Source organism: Mastomys coucha, unplaced genomic scaffold (genome assembly GCF_008632895.1).
Source record: "Mastomys coucha isolate ucsf_1 unplaced genomic scaffold, UCSF_Mcou_1 pScaffold14, whole genome shotgun sequence".
NCBI classification, from domain to species: Eukaryota; Metazoa; Chordata; class Mammalia; order Rodentia; family Muridae; genus Mastomys; species Mastomys coucha.
In genome coordinates this window covers 118,928,201-118,944,460 of record NW_022196896.1, presented here as the reverse complement: position 1 = coordinate 118,944,460, position 16,260 = coordinate 118,928,201, and the positions used below count along the sequence as shown (strand labels likewise).

General features: G+C 48.5%; 2 protein-coding genes across 8 annotated transcripts in view; one reads left to right on the top strand and one right to left on the bottom strand.

Moving 5' to 3' along the window:
• The window catches only part of Sned1 (sushi, nidogen and EGF like domains 1), a 63,625-nt gene that overhangs the window by 29,566 nt on the left and 17,799 nt on the right, over nt 1-16,260 (bottom strand). For 4 of the 5 annotated variants that reach the window (XR_004118016.1, XR_004118014.1, XR_004118015.1 and 1 more), the window contains exons 2-9: nt 14,252-14,539; nt 10,755-10,895; nt 10,050-10,212; nt 7,964-8,089; nt 7,549-7,662; nt 5,616-5,729; nt 5,375-5,488; nt 120-245 (exon numbers count right to left, since the gene is read on the bottom strand). Coding sequence is in view for 2 of the 5 variants with exons in the window: in XM_031368478.1 (XP_031224338.1) it covers nt 120-245; nt 5,375-5,488; nt 5,616-5,729; nt 7,549-7,662; nt 7,964-8,089; nt 10,050-10,212; nt 10,755-10,895; nt 14,252-14,539 (1,186 nt within the window). In the remaining 3 variants the exon portion in view is untranslated. Of the gene's footprint in view, nt 1-119; nt 246-5,374; nt 5,489-5,615; nt 5,730-7,548; nt 7,663-7,963; nt 8,090-10,049; nt 10,213-10,754; nt 10,896-14,241; nt 14,540-16,260 lie in introns of those variants that run through there. The other variant, XM_031368480.1, reaches the window with a different exon arrangement.
• Nucleotides 1-16,260, top strand: part of Mterf4 (mitochondrial transcription termination factor 4) — a 60,474-nt gene that overhangs the window by 34,677 nt on the left and 9,537 nt on the right. The gene's annotated exons all lie outside the window — the stretch shown is intronic.

The window sequence follows — 16,260 nt, the reverse complement described above, 5'->3', positions numbered from 1 at the left end:
GGAGGAGGAGGCATTTTTCCTCTTGGAGTTTCCTGCACATACAACCCAAGAGAGGACCCTCCCCAACTCTGTTGCCACAGGCAGGCCCCCAGTCTCCTGCCCCAGCCGCCCCAACATACTCTCTCTGCAGTCCAAGCCCATGAAACCTTCAGGGCATTCACACACGTATCCCTCATCAGCATCCACACAGGTGCCCCCGTTCTGGCAGGGGTTGGAGAGGCAGGGCGAAGGCACCAGGGAGCTTCCTGCAAGAAAGTCAGTGGTTAGTAGTCACTTGAGAGGAGAATGCTGGGCCAAGAGCAGACATGGCTGGTGAAACAGAGGAGATGCCAGCCCCCATGTGAATTCTCACAGCTGTTCTCAATGCCAAGAAGGATTCAAGTCAGAATCTTTTCTGAATCAAGTCAGAATCAAGTCTTCTGGGAGCTGGCTTGGCCCAGGCTCCTTTTTGGGTACACAAAAATCAGCACTGGGGCTGGAGTGATGGCCAGTTGTTAAGATCACTGACTGCTCTTCCACAGGTCCTGAGTTCAATTCCCAGCAAGCACACGGTGGCTCATAACCATCTGTAATGGGATCTCATGCCCTCTTCTGGTGTGTCTGAAGAGAGTGACAGTGTACTTACATGCATTAAATAAATAAATAAATAAAATTTTTTAAAAATCAGTACTGGAAGAACAACAAGAACTTCCATACTTCACTGATCAAGCATTCCTGTTGGTTAAATAGTTAGGAGTTCCCAATGGTTACTAATTTAACTGTTGTGGTTTTAAGTCACCGGTTCTTATTTTATGACCCACAACATAGCCCATCATAGTGACACTTCATAAATACTAGGGGAAAGAAAAACGAGTGCTCCTCAGATGTCTGTTAGGCTAGTACAAGTCTTCCAGATCTAACCAGTTCTGTCTCTGTGCTCTATGGGTTACTGAAATCTCCCCCCAATTGTGGATCTGTTTGTTTGTTTTGCAATCTATCGGCTTTTAGCTCATGGTTTTTTTTTTTTTTTTAGACACATTTGTGGATGTCAACAGGTGATAGTAAATTTAGGTTTGTCTTCTTGATGAATTGACTGCTTCACCATTGTAAAATATTCCCCTTCCTTTCCACTAGTATTTCTTACTCTGAGCACATCATCTGTTGTCAATACATCCTCTCAGCCTTCTCTGGCCAGCCTAATACTGTACTTTTTCGGGTTTTAATTTTCCCATGTACTTTGATTTTTTTTTTTTTTTTGTAAATCATTATACAGTAAAGTGAACTTTCATTTGGTATATACTTATAAGCAGCTTAACACATGCATAGACTTGTGGAAATCCAACCAGAATCATAGCATAGAACATCCTGCCACCTCTAAGGACATCTGCATTCTATGACTTCAGTCTCATGAGCTGTGGTAACTACCAAGGGGTTCAGGGTTCATCACTGGAGTTTCACTTTACAACAGTATCATATGAATGGAGCCATACAGCATAAAGTCTTTTTGAGTCCAGCTGTCTTCCCTCAGCATAATGTATCTGCGATTCCTCTCTCTCTCTCTCTCTCTCTCTCTGTGTGTGTGTGTGTGTGTGTGTGTGTGCGCCGATCCATTCACAGGTATTAGAGATTATAAATATACCATTTTTTATGTCTTTAGAGCTAATACCAGGATTAGGATTGCTGGATCAGATTATAAATATCTGAATTGTCTGATTAGCACAAAAAGCTACCATTGTTTATGGGTAGCAGAACGTTTTTTTCATTCCTGCCAAACTGGGTGTTTGTTGCTGCCCTGTGTCCATACTAGGTCGGTATTTTTGTGCTACTGAACTAAGTTTTTGGTGGTATCTCACATAAAGTTTGTATACACTAGTGTCATACATTTCCTCCAGATGTTAGTATTATGCTATTGCTTCATTTTAAAGGAGATCTAGAAGTTTGACCCATACATTGGACAGTTCTCCCATTTTGGTCTTCCATATAGATTGTCTGTCTTTTTGTCTTGGACTGTTTGTTCTATAAAGAATTTCCTTTAACACTTTTCTTCCTTTCTTCCTCTCTTTCCCCCCCCCCTTTCTCTTTCTGACAGTGTATCTATATGTAGCCCTGGCTGTCCTGGAATGTGCTCTGTAGACAGGCTGGCCTCCAAACAGGAGATCTGCCTACCTCTGCCACCACTGTCCTGTTCCTTTCACACATTTTGTGAGAAAGGTGCTGAATGCTATATGAGAAGGTCTTTACTGCACCTCAGTTCTGGAATATAGTTCTTGAAGAGGAATTTTAACCCAGCAACATGGCTGCTCTGGCAAGGGACCACTGACCTTTAATCCGTCTGGCTGGAATACAGATATGCCCTTAGCACACACCTTAAATCCTTAACAATGAAGGTAAAATTAGTTTGCAGAAGGAAGCAGCAATGTTTGAAAGTGACATCTAAACCCTGTCTCTAAAAACCAACCAACCAACCAACCAACCAACCAACCCCAAAAACAAACCCTGTCTCGAAAAACCAAAACAAACAAACAAAACCCCCGAAAGTGACATCTAATCAAGAGGCAGACAAAGTGATGAATCAGAGAAAGATATAATAGGATGAGTCAGAGACACCCTCACGAGACCAGCACAGGAAAGAGAAGCTATTTAAGAGCATTATAGGGAGAGAGAAGAGTCAGTTGGGAGTCAGTGCCGTGAGTGATATGTTTTGTTTCTTCAGTGTTTTGCCAGACAGAGGAATTGAGTTCATTTGTGAGTTCATGCATTTTAGTGCAGGTCAGCAGAGGCAGTTGAAGCCAGAGAATAAGAAGGAGCCAGAAGATTCAAGCAAATTGTCAGAGTCAGTTTGACGCCAAGCAGAGCAATTCAGTGATTCAGTGAGAAGCTAAGAAGCCAGACTGAATTTGTCTGAGTTGAACCAGCCAGGCAGAGTTCAAAAAGAACTAGAAAGAGTAAGCTTATTCAGCAGCAAGCCTCCGAGACACCAATTACATCAGGTGAATAAAAGTTACTTTTATAAGTTCTGTGTGGTCTGTATCGCTACGCTCATGACTGCCTCTGTACTCTGGGTTTGCATGGTTCCTAGTGAGCACCGATTGCTACTCTTGCTTCTCTGGATGTGAAGTGTCCCTGTTCCTTTCTTCTGCTGGCTTCAAGATTTTCAAAAGATGGTTTAGTTTTATTTATGAGTATGTGTATGCCGCATTTGTACAGGTGCCAGAGGCTGGAAGAGGGATCCAGATCCCCTAGAGCAGCTGGCTGATAGCCCCATTGCTTGGGTTCTGGGAATGGAACTCAGGTCCTCTAAAAGAGCAGCAGGAGCTTTATCTTCCAGCCCTGGAGCCTTCTCTTCAGCTCCCTTACCCCCCCACCAGGTGCTTTGAAGATGAATTCTTTATCTCTGATGGCTAGAGGACTGGTCCCAATGTGACTGGTCTTTTTCATGCGTTTCTTGAAAACGTTGGGTGTAGTTTTCGTTAAATTTGGGAACTGTGTGGCTACTCCTTCTGTTTGTATGACTCTCCCCCCACTTGCTGCCTTCCTTCCCAAACCTCAGGGCCACAGGCCAGATGTTCACTGTTGTTTTACAGCCCCTGGGGCTCAATTACTTCCTCCAGTCTTACTCTCTGTGCTGCATGCTGTTTCTATTTCTCTTCCAGCTCATTGGTTTTTGTTTCTTCAGTGTTTTGCCAGCTGTTACTACTACCCGCTATATTCTAAACAGCCACAAGTTTTCACTGTTATGAATTTTGTTATGAATTTTAAAAATATCTTCCTCTTCTTATGTTTTCTCCTTAACAGTCTTAGGAGTCTGCAGCCTATTTATAATAATTAAGTATTTTTATATGATAATTCTTTCATCTGTCTGTAGGTTATATTTTATTTATTATCTCCCCACAGCTCCTTGGAATTCCCCCAGTCCCCCTGTTTGAGCCCTAGGAGCTGCTGGGACTTCTGATTTCCAGTGGTTCTTTTCCAGCCCAATCAGTCCCCTAGCCCAGATCTGTCAGGCCACAGCAGAGGGGCCTCCTGCAGCCTGGTTCCTTCCCTCCACCAGTCCCTCCAATGCTGTCTCCCACCTCCCCATCTTAGCTGGTGCTGACTTGGCATTTCCTCTTGAGTTCAAAGCACTGGACACTCTGGACCACATAGTGGACTGGAGTGTCCCAGGCAGGATGTGGGGGTAGGGCAGGGTTTGCTCTGGACCCCTTCTCTCAAGCAGAGTGCTCTGTGCTGTGTGGACTGAAGTCAGGAATTTTGTAGACTTTGTCTGGATTTCTAACTGTGGTTTGTGAAAAGGGGCTTTCAGGGCAGCTAACTAGCAACAGATTAGATAATCTGTTTTTCAAAATATCTAATTCCTGCCCACTTCTTGAGATTAGATTCATTGTTTATACTTGTAAGTTTAGTGCCTTACCCCTCTAGTAGGTAGAGCAGTCCGTTCTGTTATATTTATCTCCCCTCCCCCTTTAAAGATGGAGTCTCATTATGTTGCCCTAGCTGACATTTTAACTCTTGATTTCAAGTAATCCTCCAGCCTCAGCTTACAAAGTAGCTGGGATCACAGGCATGCAACCATACCTGATCTGTTCTGTTATTCTTATTATTCATTTCTCTTTGCAATGTTTTTTGGCACAAAATATGATTTCTTTACAAAACACTTTTGAAACCACTTCTCTGTTTCCTGATACAAATTTGGTGAAACACATCGATGTTTCAATAGCATACAGTGGGGGCCTGAATAAAGTCAAGAAGTGAGGGTGCCACACCCACTCTCTGCTCTTAGGCCTTTGCCAGGACCTGTCCTGTTCTTGTGCTGTGCCATCTAACAGTGTCTGTCATCTGGGTCTTCCTTGTGGATAAGCTGTGAACTCCATTTACCTGCTCAGTTTGAGCCATGTCCACAGTTGTAGATAAAGTTGGCCAGGCTTTAGGATGCAGACACTGCAGAGCTTTTATACCATGCCTTGCAATCTCTGGTTGGCTTTGCCATCGATCTGCCAAGGCACAGCCAACATTTAAGACACAAGACAGTGTAGAAAAGAACATATATGGTCCCATGTGGCAAAGGACAGGTTTCTCTCTGCTCCCCATAGTTCTTTCTCTGAGTGCCAGGAAAGGGAAGGTGCTAAAAAGCCTTGAATCCTCTGAGTTGAGAAACGGGCCTTGGGAAAGTTGTCACCTGTCCCTGATCGTTATAAATAAAAACAAATGACCAGAAAGGAAAAGGCCTGCCCAGCCTTATGTAGCATATTGCCTAGTTGCTTCCTATTCTTCCCAGTTGGTGGCTCTGGAAGGTCTAGGAGGTGAAGAAGGTTGAGAAGAGGGGGATGAAGGGTGGGGGTAAAGTGATCATCACTTCACAGGTCACAGTCACTGTGGAAGACTGTGGGGCAGCTACCTGTCTCACACTGAGGTCCCTCGAAGGGCTCCACACAAATACAGCTGTAGTTTCCAACCAGGTCCACACATGATCCCCCATTCAGGCATGGGTCAGAGCTGCATTCATCCACATCTAGGGACAGTAAAGATGTGGGGGGTTGGGTTAAACCAGACTGAGCACCCTGAACCCAGCCATATGGGAGCCCTCCCAGCACTGCCTGCCACCCACGGAACCCCCTCCCCGTGTATAGGTCACTCACCTGTCTCACAGGTGGCTCCAGTGTATCCAGCCTGACACACACATACTGCAGAGCTGCTCTCTGCCTGGCACTGGCCACCATTTTGACATACTTTGTTGTCACATGGAGACTGGGCTACAAGTAGGGAAGAGCAGACAAGATATTGGAGTCTTGGCTGCAGTGGGCTGATAGACAAAAGTCCCTGAAGACATGCACCGAGCCTCACTCTTGACAGATCTAGGCTCAATGAGAGGGGATCCTGGTTGTCTCTGGAAGGTAACAAGCTGGAAGTGAGCCTGGCTAGGGCAGTCCCAAGGGTTCCCAAAACTCTGGATGACTTGGTTCTAGTTCAGCAAACCTGGCATGTGTGCTGGATAGGGTGTCAGGGAGAATGGAACCAGCTTTCTGCCATTCTTCTAAAGAGGGCTTCTGGAAACTGGGGAGCAGTTAAGGAGCGGCCACTGCCCAGCTCTGCCTGTCCCATATGGCCAGCATGCTAGCAACCTTGAGGGTCTCCCTGGGCTTTGGCAGATGGACAGAGCAGTAGTACATCTGAGTCTCCACAGTAGCCCCCACACCTGGTTCTGCTGGTGAAGTGAGGGTAAGGAGGGCCTAGCATCTGCCTGTGGAAAAGCTCTCTTGACATGAATGTGTTCCAACCATCCAGGCTCTGGCTTGGGCTGGAACACGGTACCCCTGTCCACACTGGACAGCTGAGGGTTCATGGCAAGCCCCTCTTACTGGATGGCAATCCACTTTTCTGTGCACTTAAAATCATACTTTCTTTTCATTTCTTTGATAAACTTGTTCCTTCTCTGTATGTAAGAATCTCTCTCTCTCTCTCTCTTTCTCTCTTTTAAAAAAGTTATTGAATTTTATTTTATGTCCACTGGTGTTTTGACTATCTGAGGTTATCAGATCCCAGACAGTTATGAGCTGCCATGTGGGTGCTAGGAATTGAACCCCAGTCCTCTAGAAGAGCAGTCAGTTCTCTTAACCACGGAACCATCTCTCCAGCCCCTTGTATAAACCTCTTATTGTCATTCAACTACAGTCTCCTCAAGTACAAATGTGTGTGAGTGTGTGTATGTGTATATGTGTATATATGTGCTGGATAATTTAAAGATAAATTTCATGATTTATCATCATGATGATTTATATAGCTATTTTATGTACTTATATACCTGGGATTGCATAAACATTTCTTAATCAAAAACGGTTTCAGAAGCCTCATGGCAGTGCTCTAGTAGGCTTGTCTTTACAACGATGACCACGCTCTTCAGGACACTGTGGGGCCGGGGGGTTTTGTCTGGCTAAGCTGGGTCAGGAGTGGTGGTCAAGGTATTTGGCATTACATTAAAGGGCTGCCTTGGTTTAGTGCTTTGAGTAGCCCCCATGGTGAGGAGAGGGCCTAGAACAGAAGGGTCTACCTTCGAGAACAGTAGTGCAGGGTGAGGAGGATGACCCTGAGGAGGGCCCAGTGGAGCGTTAAGAAACTGGAGGCTTAATCTGTTGGCAAATGGTTCAGATGCACTGTGAAGACAAAGGGCTACTATAGTTTGGAAGTAGCAGTGGAGATGCCAAAGGGACCCACCCTGCACCCAGACTTCAAGCGCTTTGAAAGGAGCAGTTAGTTCAGGGGCCAATGGTGCATGTGGTAGGAAGCTGTGCTCTGCGAGCATGTACTTTGCCCCTCCCTGCCTCAAAGCTGTCCCATCTTAGCCCAGAAATCCCCAACTTTCTCACTTCCAGAAGACTCCTGACTCTGACCCTGGCTCTCATCTATTCCAGAGCTTCACCTCTGACCTAGTGCTTGGGCCAGGAAATCTCTGTCTGCTCTAGTCTCCCGTGTTTGGTCCTGCCCATACCGTAAGACAGGTCATCCGTCTGACATCAGGCTCTTGTACTCTCATGGCAACCCTCTGGGCTGCCAGGGCTGGTGGGTGCATCTTACCCAATTCACAGGTGGGTCCCTTGAAGCCGGCTGGGCACTGGCAGCTGAAGCTGTTGACACCATGGGTACAGGTCCCACCATTCTGACAGGGGTGGGAAGCACACTCGTTCACATCTGAAACATGGAGCAGGCTGGGGCCTCAGTAGAGGAAACTGTGAAGGAATTGCCAGGGCTCTGGGTAGGGGTGGAGGACAGGCTAGGTCCTAGTCCCAGACAGGCCTTAACTTGGAGTGGCTAGGAGCAGCAGCCGTGATACTCACTGCCACATAACCATAGCATGTGGCCGCCATCTTGCAGCCACTGCTGGATCTGCAGTATCTCCCCTGAACCTGGTATATGACCAGTGGGTAGGGGAACGCTATGGTATAGGGCAATCAGTGGGCACCTTGCCCCCACCTGGGTACCAATGACTCACCCAGGTGGCATCTCCGCCCTGTGAAGCCAGCGAGACAGGAGCAGGTGTAGGAGGGATTGCCTGTGACACAGTCATCAATGCACTTGCCACCATTGAGGCATGGACGCAGAACCAGGCACACAGAGGCTGTGGACACAGGAAGGAGCCCAAGCCTCATGCCACTGCATCCAGGAGGTGGGCAAGTGAGCCACCTGCAATGGCCATGTCTCCCTTCTCTCCATCCAAAGGTCAGGTTAGCGACCAAGACATTGGTGATGGTGCATCTCTGCTCACGTTCTGGGTCTTGGAGCTGGAGCCCAGTTTGCCTGGCAGGTACTCTTACTAGGATCTCTTGCTGACTGTTAGTGTCTCAAGTTCTGACTCTGGCTTCCTGTGGAGGCAGACACCCCCACAACCGACTCTACCCATGCCTCCTCCTTTTATCTCTTTAATCCTTTCCACCTCTACCATGGACACTCCTAGAAGCTCAGGGCTGCTCAGCCACCCTCCTGGTTTCCTAAGCTGGCACTTCGCTATCACAGCCACTGGTTATCATGGTTCCCTGGGTTCCCCGGAGATCTCAGCAACCCTCGAAGCCCAATTCTGCGAGGTCAGGCTGGGCTCCTGAAATAAGAGGTTCCTCACAAACTGGCAGGTGATGAAAGTCCCAGGGACTTCGATTGCCTGCTCTTAACAGGGCTCCAGGGAGACTCCAGAGAGGCCCAGTGATCCAGCACATCCTTCAGACTGTGGGTGCCTTCTGGACAGGGAGCTTCCCATTCTGTCAGCCAGCCTCACTTACAGCATTGTGCTCATCTGGTCTACTTGAAATCTAGCTGCTCTGTTGCAGCCATGGCCACAAGAGGAGCCGGGCTTGCTTAGGAGTTACATTTCCAGACAGACCCACTCTCCCTTCTTGAGCAAGCTTGTGTCTATATAATGTCCCACAACTGGCCCTGCCTTACAGTTTAGCTGTGTCCCTGGGTTCTAGAGGGACCAAGGCATCCATCCCTGCAGCTGTTTCCTGTGCCTTCTTATCTCAGAGACTTGGGAAAAGGTGCTCCGTAATGGGATGGCGCCTCAGAGGGGTCCTCTTCTGAGACTTCTCTTCCACCTGAGCTGATGTAGCTCGAAAAGCATGGTTTACACACACCTGTACCTTGATTCTCACCAAAACTTAGCACTCTAGCCTTTGACAAGGGACCTCCCAGCCCCCACCACAAGCAGCCCCCGCAGGACCACTTGAGATGCTATGGTCCAGAGTCCTGGTGTCAGAGCTGACTGCTGGCCAGGAGTGGGGCTGGGGCTGCCCTGGGATCCTGCCCTCTTAAATGCCCCAGTTGTTGCTCTGTGGCTGGGATGGCACTGAGTCCCACTTTGGCTTCCCAGGCTGGCCTGCTATGGGCAGTCAGGTGGATCCCGGTACCCAGTGAGCTTCTCCCTCCGCAGTGCCGCACACCCTCATCTCCCCTGCAGATGGTCCCCCTGACACTCAATGGCTCTGTGTGGTCTCCCAGCTGAGTTCTCTTTAGGGGATTCAGTGCTGGGGAAAGGCACTCTGTTCTGTGTCTTCATGCACATGAGCAACAAGTTTGTGAGGTGGGTCCCAGCAGTGGCCTGTCTTCAACCCAGGTTTAGAAGGGTTTGTGATGAGGGGATCATCTAGTTGGCAGGTCAGCCAGCCAATGCCTGGATACCTCTGCATTGTGGGCAGGGTGTTTCAGGGTGTGGTACCTTCTAGAAGAGCCATGGCAGTAGAGCTGGGGTTCCTGAGTGGGCATATGACTAGTCTGGGCTACTGGGGTCATCTGCCTGCTTGTGCTACTAGACCAGCGGGACCAGAAAATGTCCTGGTTTGTCACCAACATCAGGCCTATGGATGTCCCTGTCTCCCACACCCCCACCCCAGATGGAGGCAGGGGTGAGATGTGGCAACTTTACTCTGTTCCTCTCCCCAGAAGACCCAGGTCACCTGAGGTATGGGGCGGGATGGACTGTGGGACAGGGGTGTGGGGGGGGTAAGTGAGGTGGGGGATAGGTTCTAGCCCCTCTGCCCCACCCCTACTGCCACAGGGTTCCTTAACCCTCCCCTCCCTGAGCCTCTTACTTGTATGGCCGCAGCCCCCCACGCGCACCTGGGCATCATCGATTCTAAACGCCCAGCGGCCGGGCACGCCCACGTTGGTGGTGGTCTCCACCTCAGCCATGTCTGCTGTGCGCGACCCGGGGATGTTGAAGTAGCGGTGCCCATCACCTGCGTTGAAACCTGCCTGGGGGGTGGGGCAGAGAGGGAGGCGGGTCTCCTTATAGTCACCGAGTCCTCTCTCAGGATGGCCAAGTCAGGGATGGTGGAGAGTTGGCCTTGTAAGCAGATGACACTACAGATGTTGGGGTCTGCTGACTTTAGCAGCCCCGCAGTCAAGTGTGGTACTGGACATCCTCCCTAGCTTTCAGCACTCACCACTTAGCATCCAGGCCTCACTTAAGGCCCAGGAGAAGTGCTACCCCAGGAGAAAGTAGGGTCCAGGAGGGGAATGGAAGTACACAGTGTAGGGGGATAGGCGCATTTGGGACTGAGACCTTCATGGAAGAGGAAGGGACAAAGGCAGCAGAGTCTGTTTTGTGGTTCTAGGCACTGAGAGGCCTGAGGGACACAGCGTCACTGTGGCTGCCACACACTGATCTCTGCATAGGTCTGGAAGGGAGCAGGTATCTGGCACAACGAAAGTCTGCCTACCTCTCCTGCCCATGTCACCTTGGCAGGAGGGGCAGGGGCCCCTGAACACTGGGCACCAAGTCTACCCAGGCTTACCTGGGCTGCGATGCCTCCCAAGCCCTCGGCGTCACCCCCGCTGCTGGCGTGTGTGCCTGTTGTCCACAAGATGGACTCATAGTTGAAGATGGTGAAGGAGAACCGGCCGTCAGTGATGAGCACAGTTTGGAACGTGTTGACCTGCCAAGACACGGGGCTAGCTGTGACTGGCTGTGACTGGCTGTGACTGGCTGCACTCCCTGCTCCATATCAAAGACCTCCTGTCCCTCAAATGGATAGCCAAGCAAGGTAGGACCATGATGGCGTGGTTTGTCTCTACAGTCTAGGGCACATCAACCTCACTCTAAGGGATGGAGCACCTGGAGCAGACACTGTCCCCAGCCGCAAGGGGTTCCTACAAGGCTGGGGTGCAGACGCCAAACCCACAAAGTCTGTGTGGTAAGAACAAAAACAAGAAGGAAATAGTGGCCTTTAACATTAGGTTGGATGGTTTTCTTACCCTTTGACTCCATGAATGCCCCTGAGAAGTGACCCTGAGAGGGTGTTTCAGATTGGGGTGAAGAAATGACCTTGGGACAAATGGGAAACTGAAAGAGAGCATCATGCCCCCCACTCCACACCACGAATGAAAGCAAATCCCAAACCTAGTGTGGTTTTAAAACAAAGTCCTAGACGAGAACACTGGGCGACACACATTGCACCTCAGAGAAGGGCTTCTGCCGTGTGCTAACAGCAAAGACCAAGAGAAAGATCAATACATTTACAGACAAAAAAAAAAAAAAAAAAAAAAGCCTCCGAGTAGGAAAAGTGCTGTAATATCAAGATGAATGGCAGATGGTAGCAATATATATATATATACACACATATACATATATATTCATATGAGCCATATATACATATATATACATACATACATATGGGACACACACACACACACACACACACATATATATATATATATATATACACATACATACATATGGGACACACACACACACATATATATATATATACATACATACATATGGGACACACACACATATATATATATATATATTCATACACACATATGGGACACACACACACACACACACACACATATATATATACATACATATGGGACACACACACACACACACACACACACACACATATATATATATACATACATACATATGGGACACACACACACACACATATATATATATATATATACATACACACATATGGGACACACACACACACACACACACATATATATATATATATATACACATACATACATATGGGACACACACACACACATATATATATATACATACATACATATGGGACACACACACATATATATATATATATTCATACACACATATGGGACACACACACACACACACACACATATATATATATATATACATACATATGGGACACACACACACACACACACACACATATATATATATATACATACATACATATGGGACACACACACACACACACACATATATATATATATATACATACACACATATGGGACACACACACACACACACATATATATATATACATACACATATATGGGACACACATACATATATATATATACATACACACATATGGGACACACACACACACACATATATATATATATACATACATATGGGACACACACATATATATATATACATACATATGGGACACACACACACACATATATATATATATATGAGACGAGACACATGGCAGACAAGACTGTTGATGTCCTTTATGTCCAGAAGAACTGGGAACAATAAAACCTAAGGATCAAAAGCATTAAGAAAGCCGGGCAGTGGTGGCACACGCCTTTAATCCCAGCACTTGGGAGGCAAGCAGATTTCTGAGTTCGAGGCCAGCCTGCTCTACAAGAGTGAGCTCCAGGACAGCCAGGGCTACACAGAGAAACCCTGTAGGACCTGAAGATATCTGAGTGTAAAAGGAGAAGACCTTGTTTTGCCTGCAGGGCTAGCAAGGCAGGAAGCTGACAGTGTACAGGAAGCTGACTTGTCTGGGGTACAGGGGGCAGGCACCTCCAAGTGAACACCTGTGGGACACCCCGAGAGCACAGAACACTGCTCTAGAGATGTGTGTGCCACAGCAGGATCTCAAGAAGCCGTTCAGACAGGCACTGGCAGTACGTGGGCCTATGTCAGAGTCCAAGCTTGTTTCCATCATTGGAAACAATGAGAAACTGATCAGGAATCATTCTTAGACAAAATTCGGCAGGAGAGACAGCAAGCAGATAACTGCTTATGGTGGGTGGCCAGAGGGGTCATGGTCAGCAAAGGCCAGTGATGGGACTGTGGAGCGAGGAGATAACAAAGTATCTCCATCCACATGGTGTTGAGCGGCTTCAACAAGGTGCTGCCTGGCTAGCCTGTACTTCTGAGTATGTCCTGCTGCCTGCTGCCCTTGTTAGGGGTTTCTATAAACCCCACAGTGTGGGCTTGTCTTGTTGGTTCTGTCCAGGGTTGTCATCTGGTACTTGGGACACTGCTGTCACCCAGTAGGTGCCCTCAGAAAAGGCCTTATTGTGTGAATAAATAGCTTGGAAAGGCCACTTGCATCCCAGGGCCTCTTTCCATGTGGCTTAGCTCCCAGAATAGGTCTATCCATCATAGATGCTGGAAAATACCTGTCTGGGTAGGCAGCATCAGCCAACTACACCTACCAAAGACACAAAGGGCTCAGCCTCTGCATCTGAGAGCAGTGAAACAACAGCCAGGTATGGAGGCGCACAGCTGTGGACCCAGCACCCTGGAGGCTGAGCTGAGAGGGCCAGGAGTGGAAGGCCATCCACAGCTACATAGTGGGCTTGAAGCCAGCCTGGGCTGCATGATACCCTATTCAAACAAACAAACAGACAAACAAACAAACAAAACCAAAACCAAACAACAACAAAAACACAACAAAGTTTGGGCTGGTGGCTCAGCTGTACCAGTGCTTCCTACCCAAGTGTGAGGACATGAATTTGAATATTAAATTGGGACATGGCTGCAAATAAGCCTGTAACCCCAGTGGGATGGGGGAGGGTGTGGACAGGAGGATTGCTTGGGTTTTGTTGGTGGCTAGACTAGCTCGTGCACATGCGCACACACACGTACATGCACATGCACAAAACAAACCTATAAGAACTAACCAACCAAAAGACCTCCCACTAATAAAAAAGTTGAACAACCCCAGCCCACATACCTAGAACAGACCCTCCCCAACCCTGCCCCACCCTGGAACTGCTAGAGAACCAAGCCATCCCAGCAGGATACCTCCTAACACCATGGTCCCTGTGCAGCCCTACAGGAGAACTGCTCTGCTGGGCTTCCCTGCTTCACCAAGGTGGGGAGGGGGAGGCTGTGTCCTCCACCCTGGCCCTGTGATTTCAGAAGTGCCATTAGCTTGAACCCAGGGTTGTTCTTGGGTGTAGATCACCTATACCTGGCCTGCCTTGGCAGGTTCCCAACCACACAGCCTCCCTCCCAGGCCACACAGCCACCTGGACTCACGGGGGAAGAGCTGCTGCCTCCAAAGAAGGTCACACGGTACCAGGTGGCAACAAAAACCCAGGTAGCAGAGAAGTCCGGGAGCTCAGGAAAGTACTGTCTGATGTCCTCCGTGGCTCTAGTCAGCATGGCTGGGTCAGTAGCCTCCCGGTAGTAGACATCACCTGCACGTCTGTTGTCCACATCCGCCCAGAAGGCTGCTACCACACAGCGGTCTTTGGCGATGGGGAAGGCCACGGGGGTGAACTGAGAAACTTCCTTCAGGAAGGAGATGATCCCATTATTGTTCACCTGTGAGGCAGAAAGCCAGGAAGCGGATGTACCAGGCACTGCAGAATCAGTCACCCCAGTGGCATCTCCCAGTGGCATCCTCTTAGTGATCCAGCTCAGGCAGGCATTTCAGGCTGGCTGAGAGCCTCTGGCCCCTGACATGAGACCATGTGGTCCTGTTCTTGCCCTTATGCAGCTCCAGGCTCCAAGCTGTATACTACACCACTGGCTTGGTTGCTACCTAGAGTGTACTCTGGCCAGGGGCCTTGAGAGGGTGGGTCAGCATTCCTGCATCTCGCCAAGTTTGGAATAGTAAACAGGAGGCTCAGGGACCAGCATGGCTTGGAAACGCTGTGATGGCTGAGTTGGGAAGTGTGTGCTTGGGTCTCTAGGCAGGCAGGAGGCTCTGGCCCTGACTCTGAAACCGATTAGTCATGGGCTCCTGAGATGGCTTAGCCTCCGCCTCTGTGTTCTGACTTTCTTAGCTATGAGCCTTGGCTAATACTACCTGCTGTGTGTTGAATCTTTAAGTCAAACGTGGGGTGTTTGGGAGCTGGTGCAGTTGTGGGATAGAGCTCTCATGAATGACATCAATACCCTCATGAAGGAAACCCCAATGCTGCCTTCTGCCATGTGAGGACACAGCCAGAAGACTCCAGTTTATGAGCCAGAGGGCAGGCCTCTGAGTTCTCAGCTCGACGACTGTTAAGCCCTGTGGCTTATACGTTGCATTTATAGAAGGCATTTTGTTCCAGCGGACTGTCTCTAGCTCTGACCTCACAGGGCCCTAGGGTTTCAGTTTGTTATTCGGATGGGTGATAGCTACGGGGGTGGGAGGGATTAAGGCTGGTAGTAAATGTGTATTATCTGCTCTAGCACAGTCAGACCTGCCCCCCAATGCATTAGGTGCATGGCAGAGGCAAAGCCTGCCTTGGGTCTGAGTACCAATATTGACTGTGTGCAGAAAAGGTCCACCGTAGCTTTCTCCTCTAGATACTTACAGCCTGAAGAGTGCTCCCCTATGGATAGTGCTCCTACCAAGATTTAGCTAAGTCTCCTTGTTGAGCAGGACACAATAACCTCAGCTCCCTGTTCAACTGTATGTTAGCCGTATTGAGCTCCCAGGGTACTGCATCAGATCACCCAAGCCACAAGACCTCTTATGTGTATCTATGGATCTGTCCTTTCTACAGCCCCTTGTTGTCCCCAGTCAGGGTTGTGGGACCCACTCCAGGTAAGAACATGGCAACTGGCAATGATTAACACAGCAATTAAATGCACCTCAGAACTGTTCACATCTAAAATCAAAGACATATGTATTCTATTACAATCAAAAATTGGGAGGAAAGGGTCATGGCAAAAAAATCTTGACGGTAGTTATAAAAAATGGTTTCCCAGAAGGCAAACTATAAGAAGCAATCAAGTACATGTGACAAAGTAACAGGACAGATTTCAAAACGGATTTGATGCAAGTACAGAAAAGTGGTGAACTGAAACCAGAAGGCAGGTGGGTTAAGCCACTGTCTAGAGTTTTGAACAGGGACGACCAGATGGAGTGATTAGAACCCAGGCGAGAGACACAGAGCCAGCACAAGGACCAGAGAACAGGAAGGACACGGGCACTGGAGAGTCTTGCAGGATTGAAGAGGGACATGCAGCCGGGCAGTGGTGGCTCACGCCTTTAATCCCAACACTCGGGAGGCAGAGACAGGCGGATTTCTGAGTTCAAGGCCAGCCTGGTC